Consider the following 16,791-nt stretch of genomic DNA (forward strand, 5'->3'; position numbering starts at 1 on the left):
CAAGGATAGATCTTTGGAAATTGACAAAGAAACTGGAGAGAAAAGACATTTGATTATTATGAAGAAAATGGCCAGAGTGAAAAACAGGGCCTCCTCAGAATAGTAACAGAGACAGTTCAGAAGATAAGAATGTTGGAAACTGAAAAACATTTGCCAAGTTGCACAATGCTCCTCCAGAAAATACTGTCCAAACAGTTGAAAGTTATGACAAGCCTGTAGGTCCCCTGTGTTTACTACTAAACACTCCCACACGTCCTGAAAGACATGCTATTAGGTAATTTGGACATTCTGAATACTCCCTCAGTGTATCCGAACAGGCGCCAAAATGTGGTGACTAGAGGATTTCACAGTAACTTCATTGCAGTGTTAATGTGAGCTTAGTTGTGACAATAAAGATTATTATTCTTATTTTTAAAGTGGATTGGGTGCAGGGAGTTATAGACAATGTTATGGTACTGCACTGCCGGTGGGAAAAGAGAATCCCTATGGCCAGAGAATTTGACCAGCGATTTTCTGTAACAAATCTGCTGCAGGAACTAATGTTTCAACTAAAGATGTGTCCAAAGAGCCATAAACTCAGCCAACTAATTTTAAAATGATATTGGAGCAGCAGGTTGGAAAAAAAAAGTTAATGATAATTAGAGACAAAATAAAGCTGTCTGAATTAAAATGCAGGAAAAGCACGAGCAAGACATGGCAAAGTAGATAGCAACAGTACTCAAAAGTTAACAATGAAACAAAGGTAAGTAATACTTTGAAGGAGAGTGGGGAAGATGAGTCCAGTGCTGAAACTATAGAATGACAAAGAATACATAAGAACTAAGAGCAGGATTGAGCAATTCAACCCCTTGAGCCATCTCCACCCTGCAATATGATCGTGCCTAATCTCCTTTCAGCCCCAACTCCACTTTCCTGCATTCTCCATAACACTTCAACCCATTATTAGTTTAAACTCGTATCTATTTCCTTCTTAAATTTACTCAATGTCCTGGTGTCCACCACACTCTGGGGTAGTGAATTCCACAGATTCACGACCCATTGAGAGAAGTAATTTCTCCTCATCTCTGTCTAAATCTGCTACCACTTAGCCTAAAACTATGACCTCTCATTCTAGATTGCCCATTTGTCAATACCTTTTATCATCGTACATATCTCAATTAGATCTCATCTGATTCCTCTAATCACGAGAGAGTATTGGCTTAACTGCTCAATCTCTCTTTATAAGACAAACCCCTCATCTCTGGAATCAATCTAGTGAACCTCCTCTGAACTGCCTCTAATGCAACTACATCCATCCTCAAGAGGACCAAAACTGTACACAGTACTCTAGGTGTGATCTCACCAATGGCTTTTACAGTAGCAGCAACACTTCCTTACTTTTATATTCTATTCTTTTAGTTATAAAGGCCAAAATTCAATTTGTCTTCCTTATTACCTGCTTGCCTGCATACTAGTTTTCTATGATTCATGCACAAGGACATCCAGATTCCTCTGCACCGAAGCATTCTGAAGTTTCTCTCCATTTAGAGAATAAGTTGCCTCTCTATTTTTCCAACCAAAATGGATGTTAGGAATGGGTTAACAGACCTTCCAATTAAATACTAATTTGATGTAAATTATCCAATAGAAGTCACTGATATGTAAAGAGGTTATAGATGCAAAGAGGGGGAGGTGTGGCGCTGCTAGTCAAGGACAGTATTACGGTGACGGAAAGGATGCTGGATGGGGTCTCTTCTTCTGAGGTAGTATGGGCTGAGGTTAGAAACAGGAAAGGAGAGGTCACCCTGTTGGGAGTTTTCTATAGGCCACCTAATAGTTCTAGGGATGTAGAGGAAAGGATGGCGAAGATGATTCTGGAAAAGAGCGAAAGTAACAGGGTAGTTGTTATGGGAGACTTTAACTTTCCAAATATTGACTGGAAAAGATATAGTTCGAGTACATTAGATGGGTCATTCTTTGTACAATGTGTGCAGGAGGGTTTCCTGACACAATATGTTGACAGGCCAACAAGAGGCGAGGCCACATTGGATTTGGTTTTGGGTAATGAACCAGGCCAGGTGTTAGATCTGGAGGTAGGTGAGCACTTTGGAAACAGTGACCACAATTCGGTGACCTTTACGTTAGTGATGGAAAGGGATAAGTATACCCCGCAGGGCAAGAGTTATAGCTGGGGGAAGGGCAATTATGATGCCATTAGACATGACTTAGGATGTGTTGGTTGGAGAAGTAGGCTGCAAGGGTTGGGCACACTGGATATGTGGAGCTTGTTCAAGGAACAGCTATTGCATGTTCTTGATAAGTACGTACCAGTCAGGCAGGGAGGAAGGGGTCGAGCGAGGGAACCGTGGTTTACCAAAGAAGTGGAATCTCTTGTTAAGAGGAAGAAAGAGGCCTATGTGAAGATGAGGCGTGAAGTTTCAGTTGGGGCGCTTGATAGTTACAAGGAAGCGAGGAAGGATCTAAAGAGAGAGCTGAGACGAGCAAGGAGGGGACATGAGAAGTCTTTGGCAGGTAGGATCAAGGAAAACCCAAAAGCTTTCTATAGGTATGTCAGGAATAAAAGAATGACTAGGGTAAGAGTAGGACCAGTCAAGGACAGTGGTGGGAAGTTGTGTGTGGAGGGTGAGGAGATAAGCGAGATACTAAATGAATACTTTTCGTCAGTATTCACTCAAGAAAAAGATAATATTGTGGAGGAGAATGCTGAGACCCAGGCTATTAGAATAGATGGCATTGAGGTGCGTAGGGAAGAAGTGTTGGCAATTCTGGACAAGGTGAAAATAGATAAGTCCCCGGGGCCGGATGGGATTTATCCTAGGATTCTCTGGGAAGCCAGGGAAGAGATTGCTGAGCCTTTGGCTTTGATTTTTAGGTCATCATTGGCTACAGGAATAGTGCCAGAGGACTGGAGGATAGCAAATGTGGTCCCTTTGTTCAAGAAGGGGAGTAGAGATAACCCCGGTAACTATAGGCCGGTGAGCCTAACGTCTGTGGTGGGTAAAGTCTTGGAGAGGATTATAAAAGATACGATTTATAATCATCTAGATAGGAATAATATGATTAGGGACAGTCAGCATGGTTTTGTGAAGGGTAGGTCATGCCTCACAAACCTTATCGAGTTCTTTGAGAAGGTGAATGAACAGGTAGACGAGGGTAGAGCAGTTGATGTGGTGTATATGGATTTCAGTAAAGCGTTTGATAAGGTTCCCCACGGTCGGCTATTGCAGAAAATACGGAGGGTGGGGATTGAGGGTGATTTAGAGATGTGGATCAGAAATTGGCTAGTTGAAAGAAGACAGAGAGTGGTAGTCGATGGGAAATGTTCAGAATGGAGTTCAGTTACGAGTGGCGTACCACAAGGATCTGTTCTGGGGCCGTTGCTGTTTGTCATTTTTATAAATGACCTAGAGGAGGGCGCAGAAGGATGGGTGAGTAAATTTGCAGACGACACTAAAGTCGGTGGAGTTGTAGACAGTGCGGAAGGATGTTGCAGGTTACAGAGGGACATAGATAAGCTGCAGAGCTGGGCTGAGAGGTGGCAAATGGAGTTTAATGTGGAGAAGTGTGAGGTGATTCACTTTGGAAAGAATAACAGAAATGCGGAATATTTGGCTAATGGTAAAATTCTTGGTAGTGTGGATGAGCAGAAGGATCTCGGTGTCCATGTACATAGATCCCTGAAAGTTGCCACCCAGGTTGATAGGGTTGTGAAGAAGGCCTATGGTGTGTTGGCCTTTATTGGTAGAGGGATTGAGTTCCGGAGCCATGAGGTCATGTTGCAGTTGTACAAAACTCTAGTACGGCCGCATTTGGAGTATTGCGTACAGTTCTGGTCGCCTCATTATAGGAAGGACGTGGAAGCTTTGGAACGGGTGCAGAGGAGATTTACCAGGATGTTGCCTGGTATGGAGGGAAAATCTTATGAGGAAAGGCTGATGGACTTGAGGTTGTTCTCGTTAGAGAGAAGAAGGTTAAGAGGTGACTTAATAGAGGCATACAAAATGATCAGAGGGTTAGATAGGGTGGACAGCGAGAGCCTTCTCCCGCGGATGGAGGTGGCTAGCACGAGGGGACATAGCCTTAAATTGAGGGGTAATAGATATAGGACAGAGGTCAGAGGTGGGTTTTTTACGCAAAGAGTGGTGAGGCCGTGGAATGCCCTACCTGCAACAGTAGTGAACACGCCAACATTGAGGGCATTTAAAAATTTATTGGATAAGCATATGGATGATAAGGGCATAGTGTAGGTTAAATGGCCTTTAGATTTTTTCCATGTCGGTGCAACATCGAGGGCCGAAGGGCCTGTACTGCGCTGTATCATTCTATGTTCTATGACACTATTGTTGGTGGAGATTTGTGTGTGAAGTTGGATCAAAGAAATAAAGGTGGTTTGTGGAGAAACAGAACTCTTGTTTCCTTTACAGAAACCCAGAAGCTTAAACAATGGATAACCTCACACTTATCTACGTGAAATTCCATCTGCCAAATTTTGGCCCATTCATCTAATATATCTCCATTTGTAAATTTTGTATTTCCTCATTACAATGTACTATCCCACCTATTTTAGTGTCATCTACAAATTTGGCTTTAATACCTTCTATCCTTACATCCAAGTCATGAATATATATTGTAAATAGTTGGGGCCCAAAGACCCAACCCTGTGGATGTAAATTAAAAGTAAACATAAGGAAGAAATCACTCTTGCTGAAACAGAATTGGACAAAGTTCAAGCTCAGTGGCACAAAGAAAAGCAAAAAGAGATTCAGAAAATTTGTGAACAGGCTAAAAAGGAGCACCAAGCTTTCCTCGTTGAGCAACAAAATAAATTTAATGAAGCTTTTAAAGTTGGTAAATAGGATCTTACTGACAGAAAAATAAACTGTTTCACAAATGGAGGAATTGCTAAACCTATGTCTCCTGGAAAATAACACTTCAGGGTTAGAGCAAGGAAACAAACCTATAAATAAAAGTGATTCTGAATTTAAATAGGATGAGCTAAATTCAATTGTTGTGAAGGATGTCTTGGATATTTGGTTGGTTGAAATTTTTCTGGAAGACTTGAACATCAGAAAAGAGTGATAAACTTCACCAGGACCACGGGGGATAACTAATAGATCTCCCCTGTCTTGTTAAGAGGAAGAAGGAGACTTATGTAAGGCTGAAGAAACAAGGCTCAGACAGGGCGCTGGAGGGATACAAGATAGCCAGGAGGGAACTGAAGAAGGGGATTAGGAGAGCTAAGAGAGGGCATGAAAATTCTTTGGCAGGTAGGATCAAGGAAAACCCCAAGGCCTTTTACACATATGTGAGAAATATGAGAATGACTAGAGCGAGGGTAGGTCCGATTAAGGACAGTAGCGGGAGATTGTGTATTGAGTCTGAAGAGATAGGAGAGGTCTTGAACAAGTATTTTTCTTCAGTATTTACAAACGAGAGGGGCCATATTGTTGGAGAGGACAGTGTGAAACAGACTGATAAGCTCGAGGAGATACTTGTCAGGAAGGAAGATGTGTTGCGCGTTTTGAAAAACTTGAGGATAGACAAGTCCCCCGGGCCTGACGGGATATATCCAAGGATTCTATGGGAAGCAAGAAATGAAATTGCAGAGCCATTGGTAATGATCTTTTCATCCTCACTGTCAACAGGGGTGGTACCAGAGGATTGGAGAGTGGCGAATGTCGTGCCCCTGTTCAAAAAAGGGAATAGGGATAACCCTGGGAATTACAGGCCAGCTAGTCTTACTTCGGTGGTAGGCAAAGTAATGGAAAGGGTACTGAGGGATAGGATTTCTGAGCATCTGGAAAGGAACTGCTTGATTAGGGATAGTCAGCACGGATTTGTGAGGGGTCGGTCTTGCCTTACAAGTCTTATTGACTTCTTTGAGGAGGTGACCAAGCATGTGGATGAAGGTAAAGCAGTGGATGTAGTGTACATGGATTTTAGTAAGGCATTTGATAAGGTTCCCCATTGTAGGCTTGTGCAGAAAGTAAGGAGGCATGGGATAGTGGGAAATTTGGCCAGTTGGATAACAAACTGGCTAACCGATAGAATACAGAGAGTGGTGGTGGATGGCAAATATTCAGCCTGGAGCCCAGTTATCAGTGGTGTACCGCAGGGATCAGTTCTGGGTCCTCTGCTGTTTGTGATTTTCATTAACGACTTGGATGAAGGAGTTAAAGGGTGGGTCAGTAAATTTGCAGATTATACGAAGATTGGTGGAGTTGTGGATAGTGAGGAGGGCTGTTGTCGGCTTCAAAGAGACATAGATAGAATGCAGAGCTGGGCTGAGAAGTGGCAGATGGAGTTTAACCCTGACAAGTGTGAGGTTGTCCATTTTGGAAGGACAAATATGACTGCGGAATATAGGGTTAACGATAGGGTTCTTGGCAATGTGGAGGAGCAAAGAGATCTTGGGGTCTATGTTCATAGATCTTTGAAAGTTGCCACTCAAGTGGATAGAGCTGTGAAGAAGGCCTATGGAGTGCTAGCATTCATTAGCAGAGGGATTGAATTTAAGAGCCATGAGGTGATGATGCAGCTGTACAAAACCTTGGTCAGGCCACATTTGGAGTACTGTGTGCAGTTCTGGTCGCCTCATTTTAGGAAGGATGTGGAAGCTTTGGAAAAGGTGCAAAGGAGATTTACCAGGATGTTGCCTGGAATGGAGAGTAGGTCATACGAGGAAAGGTTGAGGGTGCTAGGCCTTTTCTCATTAGAACGGAGAAGGATGAGGGGCGACTTGATAGAGGTTTATAAGATGATTAGGGGAATAGATAGAGTAGACAGTCAGAGACTTTTTCCCCGGGTGGAACACACCATTACAAGAGGACATAAATTTAAGATAAATGGTGGAAGATATAGAGGGGATGTCAGAGGTAGGTTTTTTACCCAGAGAGTAGTGGGGGCATGGAATGCACTGCCTGTGGAAGTAGTTGAGTCGGAAACGTTAGGGACCTTCAAGCGGCTATTGGATAGGTACATGGATTAGGGTAGAATAATGGAGTGTAGGTTAACTTCTTAAGGGCAGCACGGTAGAATTGTGGATAGCACAATTGCCTCACAGCTCCAGGGTCCCAAGTTCGATTTCGATTGGGTCACTGTCTGTGTGGAGTCTGCACATCCGCCCCGTGGCTGCGTGGGTTTCCTTCGGGTATCCCTGTTTCCTCCAACAGTCCAAAGATATGCAGGTTGGGTGGATTGGCCATGAAAAATTGTCCAAAATTCTTTGATTAACCTAGGACAAAAGTTTGGCGCAATATCGTGGGCCGAAGGGCCTGTTCTGTGCTGTATTTCTCTATCTATCTATCTCTATCTCCCCATGGGGCTCATGGAGTACAAGTTCCTGTAGCAGCGGGGGGAGGCCTGTCCAGCTGGGACTCATTGGTGAGCCCTTCAAACGCTGCCATCAGACCCATCCGGAAGTTCTAATAGTCCTAGACTGGTCATTTGTGGTGTATGCCTTAGTAGCAGCTTTATGTTTTGAGTCAAAATAAACCTGTTTAGCCTTCTACTTTGTGTCTCCTGGATTATTATATTGGCGATGAGAATCAAGTACGAGATGCTGGAGAGCCTTTCTTGAAACTCTGGTAATGAACAAAGTGGGAGGATAACTTGGTAATGCTTCTATTCAGAAAATTCAAGCCATATGATGCGGCCGTAGAGGACTGGCTCCAGAAGACTGAAAGACTGCGCCTTTTCATGCTAACAGCATAGACAATCAACACAAGGTAATCCTTCGGACTCAGTTGCCTGTTCATTGATGTTTGATCTGCATTGAGCTTAGCTGTTTACTATAGTTTGGTTTTAAGGGATTATGTATGATTTGATACCTGCTCCTCACATTATTTTTCCCCAAAGAAAGAAGGATTGTCCTTCAGGATGTCACATTTTGGTTATAAGTCTTCCCTCTGATATATTGGATCCATGCGATCCATTTGATGTCTGTCCCAGCGTGTCAACTTCAAGGACTGTCAGAAGAAGGTGAAAGTGTTCCCTCTGTAGCCTTAAACCCTTTAATCCCTCTCCCGGCATGTCAATATCAATGATCTGTCAGAAGAATGTGAAATTCTTCCCTTTACTGTGGTGGAAACCTTTGAAATATTTATCACAATCAATTTTATTGCCTTTTAACATTTTCAAGCATCCGTGCATGCTTAGAAGCCTAAAAGTTTAAACTGCCTTGTTTACATTCAATTTCATGGTCCATTTCCTTTTACAAGCCTCTTGCTATTTCAGCACAGACGTAGGCCATTCAGCCCATCGTGTCTGCACCGGCTCCCAAAAGAGCAACCTAGCTAGTCCCATTCCCCAGCCTTATCTCCATAGTCCTCTAAATTCGTCACTTTCAAATATATATCCTGGTCTCTTTTGAAACCTTCTATGGAATCCACCTCCACCATTCCCCCAGGCAGCACATTCCAAACCCTAACAACTCTCTGAGTAAAGATATTTCTCCTCATCTCACTCCTAGTTCTCTTGCTGACCATCTTGCTATTGTCACCCCCTAGTCACTGACATGCCAACTAGTGGAAACAAATCGTTCTTTACTCTGTCAGAATTATTCAGAATTTTGAACACCTCAATAAGGTCACCTCTTAATTTTCTCTGCTCCAAGAAGAACAAGCCCAATTTCTCCAAAATGTCCTTGTATCTAAAATACCTAATTTCTGGGATCATTACAGTAAATCTCCTCTGCACTCTCTCCAGGGCTTTAACATCGTTCCTTAAATAAGGTGCTCAGAACTGAACAACAATACTCCAAATGTGGTCTGACCAATGATTTGTAAAGGTGTAGCATCATTTTCTTGCTTTTATACTCTGTGCCTTGTTGCTAATTGTGCTTTACTTAATTTGCTCTGTTTAATCAGCTTGCTCTAGAGTCGCCAGGTATCTTTATGCCATGTGTCTGCCCATTTGGTCAACTTGTCAATGTCCCTCTGAAATCTCTCAGCACACCCCCACAATTCACTATTCTCTTCCAGCTTAGTATCATCTGCAAATTTAGAGATTTTGCCCTCAACACCCACCTCTAAATCATTTATATAAATCAGAAAAAGCAAGGGTCCCAACACTGAGCCCTGGGGAACACCACTTTCAACTCATCTCCAGCCTGAGAAATGCCCATCTATACCTACTGTCTGTTTCCTATCTCTTAGTCAACTTCTAATCCATGCTGCAAAGGATCCATCAATCCTAAACATTTTAATTTGCTAACCAACCTGTCATGTGGCACTGTATCAAATGCTTTCTGAAAGTCCAAATATACAACATCCATGGCACTACCCTCATCCACTGCCTGTGTCATCTCGTCAAATAACTCAATTAAATTTGTCAGACATGATCTGCCCTTGACAAAGCCATGTTGACTGTTTAGTGTTAACTTATTTTTCTCCAAATGTATATTTATCTCATCCTGTATTATGGCCTCCATCAGTTTTCCCACTATTGATGTCAAGCTGACGGGTCTGTAGTTTCCTGGGATATCTTTTGCCCCTTTCTTAAACACCATCTCCACATTTGTAATCCTCCAATCCCCTGGGACTAATCCTGTGTTCAGAGAGGCCTTAAAAATTTCTGTCAACAGCTCCGCAATATGCTCCCTTACTTCTCTCAGCAATCTAGGATGCACCCATTCGGCCCTGGCGACTTCTCTACTTGGATTGCTGGCAACCTTTTTAGCACCTTTTCTTAATTATCACTGTACTGCTCAGTTGTTCAACATCCACATTTTCAACTGGACCACTGTCACCATCTTCTAATTTGGTAAAGACAGAAGCAAAGTTTTCATTTAGTACCACTGCCATACCCTCCGCTTCAGTGAGCAGTTTACCCTGCTTGTCTCTTATGGGCCCCACTCTATCCTTCACTTATCTTGATTGACAGGACCAGGAAATTTCAAAAGAAGATTTACATTTGTTTATTTTTCTGGCTCTACAGGGGTCTATTAAATCTGAAGCACTTCCTCTTTTGAGCAGGTGTTCTTTGTAACCACAGCTTTTTTTAAAGAGGCTATCTCTTTGTTTTGAAGAGCTTCCTAGAAAGAGAAGATGCTCTGTCTGAGTGCTGCCCCCGCACATGTCCTTTAAAAATGGTGTCCTGATCTCTGAGGATCGGGACCTGACACATAAGAACATAAGAACATAAGAACTAGGAGCAGGAGTAGGCCATCTGGCCCCTCGAGCCTGCTCCGCCATTCAATTAGATCATGGCTGATCTTTTGTGGACTCAGCTCCACTTTCCGGCCCGAACACCATAACCCTTAATCCCTTTATTCTTCAAAAAACTATCTATCTTTACCTTAAAAACATTTAATGAAGGCGCCTCAACTGCTTCACTGGGCAAGGAATTCCATAGATTCACAACCCTTTGGGTGAAGAAGTTCCTCCTAAACTCAGTCCTAAATCTACTTCCCCTTATTTTGAGGCTATGCCCCCTAGTTCTGCTTTCACCCGCCAGTGGAAACAACCTGCCCGCATCTATCCTATCTATTCCCTTCATAATTTTAAATGTTTCTATAAGATCCCCCCTCATCCTTCTAAATTCCAACGAGTACAGTCCCAGTCTACTCAACCTCTCCTCATAATCCAACCCCTTCAGCTCTGGGATTAACCTAGTGAATCTCCTCTGCACACCCTCCAGTGCCAGTACGTCCTTTCTCAAGTAAGGAGACCAAAACTGAACACAATACTCCAGGTGTGGCCGCACTAACACCTTATACAATTGCAACATAACCTCCCTAGTCTTAAACTCCATCCCTCTAGCAATGAAGGACAAAATTCCATTTGCCTTCTTAATCACCTGTTGCACTTGTAAACCAACATGACACATGTTTAGGTATGGCCCCTCTCAAGTCCAATGTAAAACCTGATCCTCTGGAAAAAGTTTCTACGTGCCATTGAATGGCACGTGAACAGTAACATCAGCAGTAAACAGTTCCAATTCCCCGCTTCCACTAAGTTGACATAGTGGCTGTAAAGGGCCATTTAGGGTGGGTGGGGGGACATAGGTGGGCGTGGAAGGTATGAGGGGCAAAGAGGTGGGTGGGTGAGGTGTGGGTTGTCATGGAGGGTATTTAAGGCCTGGGGGTGGATGGGTTTGCATGGATGTGGCATTTGAAGAGTGCTGGAGTGAGAGGGTGTAAGGCGTGAAGGCTGAAGGATTTTTTCATGTTTATTTGCTTTATCATAATGTGAGGAGAGAGATACAGTGCAAGTGCACCAAGGCAGACCTCTCACCCAGCCCACTTTATCTGGCATCTTCCACACGCTCTCCGGGGTCACCCGACGTTTTGGCGGGAATCCTGCCACCGCAGAACAAAAATCAAACCTACCTGGCCAATTTCTCCCAGGTTGAGTTTATGAAATCAGAAGCAAAATCCCAAGCATCTATCACCAAACAAACCTTTGTTTTTCAAAAAGCAATCCCTAATTCCTGGGCCGTTAATATTATTAAACAGAAATAAATACAAAAATATGATTCATTTCACTCACCAGTGTCAATGAACATGAAAATAAAGTAAATTTAAAGGATCACTCAATTGATGTTGATTCCTCTGATGTTATTTCCTGGGATGTTGATTCCTGCCTTTGCAATAAAACCTTTTCAAAATGTTGCTTCATCTTTGGATATAGTTCCAATGTTTCATTAAAGTCTGTCTTTGAAATGGTATAGAATTTACAGGGTGTAATTGATGTCACAGTGGCTTCCCTTTTCTCATCAGTTAGGATACTCATTTCTACAAGAGGAGAGAAATAAAGATTGAATCATTTAGCATTAAAACTGAGAGCATATTAAAGTTATACACACAGTAGTTTTCCAACACCGTCTCAATGATTAAAGTATTTATGATGCAGCCTGTTTATCCCAAATGCATTGCCTAAAGTAATAGAGAATTCATTAATCACAGATTCAGATTGAGAAATCCACTTGCCAGCTACTCTGTGCTTAGTTTTAAGCTCTGTCAAACTGTAAAGCAAAGTATCTTCCCTCATTGGTGATGAGATAGTATCATGGCACACTTTTACATTTTTTCATTCATTCATGTATTGCTGGCTCTATTGCCCGTCGCTATTGCCCATCTATTGCCCATCGCTAATTGTCTTTGAGAAGGTGGAGGTGTGCTGCCTTACAATCATAGAATGTTTATGACGCAGAAAGTGGCCATCATGTCTGTGCAACTGAAAAAGGATCCCTCACCCAGTCTAATTTCCAGCATTTGGTCCTGCAGGTCATGGCACTTGAGGTACATATCTGGGCAACTTTTAAATGAATTGAGGGTTTCTACCTCCACCACCATTTCAGGCAGTGAGTTCCAGAACCTCACAATCCTCTGGGCGGAAATGTTTTCCTCATCACCTCTCCAGTATTTCTACCAATCATTTTCAACCTATTTCCCCTAGTCACTGACCTTTCTGCTAAAGTAAATAGGCTCCTCCCATCCACTTTATCCTGACCCCTCTCAATTTTGTACATCCAAATCAAATGTCCCTCAGCCTCCACTGCTCCGAGGAGAACAACACCAGCTTATCCATTCTTGCCTCTTGGCTGCAATTTTTCGATTCTGGCAACCCGCGACAAATCTTCTCTGTACCCTCTCTAAAGTAATTACGTCCTTTCTGTAATGAGGTGACAAGAATTGCACATAGTACTCAAGCTGCAGCCTTACTAATGTTTTACATATTTCCAGCATAACTTCCCTGCTTGTGGTAGTATGGCTAGAGAGATCATATTACCGGAGAACCAGGCTGCCATTGGTGCAGCAGCCTTGCTGCCCATTGGCCCAGGCAAGTCATGTGCCTCTCTGCCAATTGGTTGTGGCTGGTCATGTAACTCCCCGCCGATTGGCTGAGAGGTTGGTAGTTCCGCCTACAAGGCGGGGTATGAGCTTGTGTTGGCTGGCAGTCAGCCTTTCTCTGTACGACCACTGCCTGGCTCACATCTAGCATATTAAAACCTGTTGTTTGGAACTTCACTATGACTCAAGTCCAATTGATGGTGCATCACCGCTCTTGCTGTGTTCGTTGATCTTTATCTTGCAATGATTCTACAGAACTGATGGTGACTTAGCCAGAACGATGATTTATTAATGTACACGTGGTAAGGTAACAATCAGAAACTTATACAGACCAAGGTATCATAGAGTTAAATTAGACTCTCCTGGAACTACCCTGATTTGTGACTGTCCTCATATATGCCTTACAAACTTCTGCTGGTAGCTGGATGACACCTGACTGATGTCTGAAGCTATCTGCTGGTGGGAGGTCACACTGCTGAGTACATGTAATATTATCTACAGGCATATCACCACATCCCCCTTTCTAAGGAGATATTGATGTTTATGTACAAACATGATTAATATCTTTACACATTTGGCATATGCATAAACAATATAAGCAAATTTAACTAGTGTGTCCATAGATATGATGTGCCTTATGATGTATGTCCCTTGTACACAGCTCATTGTGCCTCCCTCACGGGACCGCCCCTGTGCATTGCCAGCCATTTTGAAGACTGGTTTGCGTGCCAGTCTCTTGCTTCGTATTCTTTTAACGCAATGCCTCTTCAAGACATGTATCCTTGATAGCCACACTTGTGTCATCAGCTTTTTCTTTTTTTTGCTTCTTCCCACGATGCTATTTGCTGCTTCGTTGTATGTTCTCTATCTCTGGTTTGTTAGTCACAACACCAGCATCTTCTATTTTGTTTGTATCAGTGGGATATGCTAGCTCTCCCACTCTTCTTCTCTTCCTCTTTTTTGTTTTACTGATCATCTGGCGAGTACTTTCCTTTCTATGCTTGGGTTTGGCAACCCCCCAGTTTTAGTGGTGATCTGCACCCAGTGCATAGAAGTGTGCGGATCTTCAGTTGGGACCTATAGTATTGTCGTGCTTCCATGGGATTGCCTAGCCTCGCCCAATTCTGTGCCTTCAACTGGAGATTGGAGAGCCTTGCTCTCTGGTGCCTGGGTGGAAGTCACTATAACATCAGGTGCTGTCCCTTCTTGGCTTGTTGGAATAACGATTAATGGCTCCTCCAGTAGAAATTATGATACAAATGCTCTCTGTGGCGATGGGTCATCCTGGTCGTGCTCTAGTTTATATGTGTGATCTAACGAGCTACATAGCAATATGATTATCAGTTCCTCCAACTCATTGTTTTGCGGAGTAGCCTTGAGGATCAGAGGCCTGAGATGATTCACCCTGTGCCTTTGGAGCATGCTTCTCCAAGATTGGTACGATGTCTTCTATTACCAGCTTAGTTGAGAGTTGTTCCTCCGTCGTGTCAGCCACTGCAATCTCACTTTTCATTTTGGAGCGCGCCATCTCAGATATCTCGCACTTCTCGGTGTCCTGTGTGGTCTGGGTGTCCCTTGTGACTACCTCATCATTCCCACTATCCACCGGAGCAGTGCGTCTCAGGCCCCTTCATCGAGCTCACCATTACTGCTGCAAAATAGATTGATGAACATTTCATTGTCGTCTTCATCTGGCTCACCTTCCACGTCTTTACTCTCCGTATCATCTTTGTAATATTTCTTTGTAGTATTTATCATCCGAGTCAGTATCTTCTGCAATAATTTCCCCTGTAAAATACAACATTGCACACAGAATTATGTGTTCATGCAGGAGGAAACCAATTTCAAAGTCATCACTGAATTTTTCTGCCAAACTTTTATTTAACATTCCATGCTGTGGAGCTTCAGGAGGACTGAAGAAATTAAAGAATGAGTCATTCGGTACAGTTTTCATAATTGATTTGTGAGTACTCCAAACCTTGTGCTTCGGCTTAGTTTTAATTGTTTTTAACTTGGCATTTTTTTCTTTTTTCCAGTCAATCTGGCAGCTTGTGCACCCTGTGATTTCCAGTTCATCAAGGAATGAAGATCCAAGCTCACGAGGCCGCGATTCCATCTGGTATGCTTTCATAATCACCTCATTTGTAAAGTACACATTAGGCTCAAACTTAAAATCCAAAGTGAAGCTCCTCGGCTTTTCATGCTCTGAACATTTAAAATTCACATCTTGTAGATGCTTTAATACAGGCTCTTCGTGCTCCTGTATCATGCCACTGAGTACATACACCTTCTTGAAGACTGTTAACCAGAAGTGTGGAATTCTCTTTGCTTCTTGCATCTCTTCATCTGATTTGTCGTCCTCCACCTGTACTCCTGCTGGATCCTCATCGAACGACTGCACTATCATATCTCACTGGGATTTGTTGAGCTCAGCTGGCCACCCATTTTCTGGAACATACAGTCACTCAACTAGATTCAGGGATTCACATGCATCCACTCCTATGATGCATTCGATTTTCATGTCCATAATATAAAAATGTAACATGTACGTTGTATCTTGCATGCTAAGCTCAAGTTCGCATTTACCAAACGTCTCCATCTTTTCCGTACCATAACGTAATGGCAGTCCCGGCCGATCAACAACTTTCGGCTGCATGTTCAGCCTGTGCAAAGCGGACCGACTAAGGAGATTGGCTCTCCTTCGGATGCTGAGGGCGCATCATACCAATGAAATTATATCTTCATCTTTATGGGTCAGATTCTTCTGGTGCCTGGTTGCAATGAGATCGATGAAGAACTGTTTGTCAAGAGACATCTCATCAACCACATCGACTGATCTGATTTGGCCCACTATAGGATGCAAAATGACCAACACGGCCGTAGCTGGAACAGACTTTTCCAAAGGCTGGACTTTGCCATGGGCCATGTCCATTGCCACATTTCTGACAAAAGATGCCGGCTCTTGTCGGCCACTTGAAATAGCCGCTCGCACTGTGACCACGTTTCTTTATGACGTGCGTCACAGTGTTAATGGCGCTGGTGTCTTCCTCTATGTTGTCGTCAATGCTTTGAGCTGAGTGTGCTGATTTGCTGTGCAGTAAACTCACTTGCATGGTTAATCTTTATCGCTTGTTCCAATATCAAATCTTCTTCCCGCAGCAATCTCTCACGTAGCTTATGATATACCAAACACAATTTAGTTGCGGATCATCGAAGATTTCAGACTACTGAAATTGCAATTGTAGGACTGGGCCTTCAGCCTCAAGTCAGTGACAAAACTGTCAAAAGATTTGCCCAGTTTCTGGGTACATGTATGGAACATGTATCTCTCAAATGGTTCATTCTTTTTGGGGGAGCAATGTCGATCAAAGTACCTAATGACTTTATCGTATGTCTTGCTCGCCTCTTCATTATCAAAAGCAAAAGTGTTATATATTTCAATTGCTTGTGGACCCACCACTGTGAGCAGCAACGTAATCCACCTCTCGTCAGGCTGTGCCTGCAGGCCAAGGTCCGATATGTAGAGCTTAAACTGCTGTTTGAAGACATGCCAGTTTTCGTCTACATTATCCAATACTTGAAGCTGGTGGGCTGCCTTTAAATCTTCCATGTCGAACTTTAGTGTCTTTTACTGTGTTAAGTCGGCAATGGTTGCAGTTCACCAGGTTGGTTCTTCAGCCGATTTTAACTTCGCATTTCTCTACGTTAACCTCAAATCTTCAGCACTTCAGGCACCATGCTGAGTTCCGTAGTTTGTGTCTTGCAATGATTCTGCAGAACTGCTGGTGACTTAGCCAGAACAATAATTTATTAATGTACACATGGTAAGGTAATAATCTGAAAATTATACAGACCAAGTTCTCATAGAGTTACATTAGACACTCCTGGAAACACCCTTATGTGCAACTGTCCTCATGTACGCCTTACAAACTTCTGCTGGTCGCTTGATGTCATCTGATTGATATCTGATGCCAGCTGCTGGTGGGAAGTCACACTGC

General features: G+C 43.0%; 1 protein-coding gene across 3 annotated transcripts in view; it reads right to left on the reverse strand.

The window, feature by feature from the left end:
• LOC119971979 (potassium/sodium hyperpolarization-activated cyclic nucleotide-gated channel 1-like) overlaps window positions 1-16,791 on the reverse strand; it is a 334,310-nt gene that overhangs the window by 19,764 nt on the left and 297,755 nt on the right. For 2 of the 3 annotated variants that reach the window (XM_038808394.1, XM_038808384.1), the window contains exon 10: window positions 11,490-11,734. In XM_038808394.1, coding sequence (XP_038664322.1) covers window positions 11,529-11,734 — 206 coding nt within the window. In that variant the 3' untranslated portion in view covers window positions 11,490-11,528. Of the gene's footprint in view, window positions 1-11,489; window positions 11,735-16,791 lie in introns of those variants that run through there. The other variant, XM_038808402.1, reaches the window with a different exon arrangement.

The sequence above is a fragment of the Scyliorhinus canicula genome, chromosome 1, assembly GCF_902713615.1.
Source record: "Scyliorhinus canicula chromosome 1, sScyCan1.1, whole genome shotgun sequence".
Taxonomy (NCBI): Eukaryota; Metazoa; Chordata; class Chondrichthyes; order Carcharhiniformes; family Scyliorhinidae; genus Scyliorhinus; species Scyliorhinus canicula.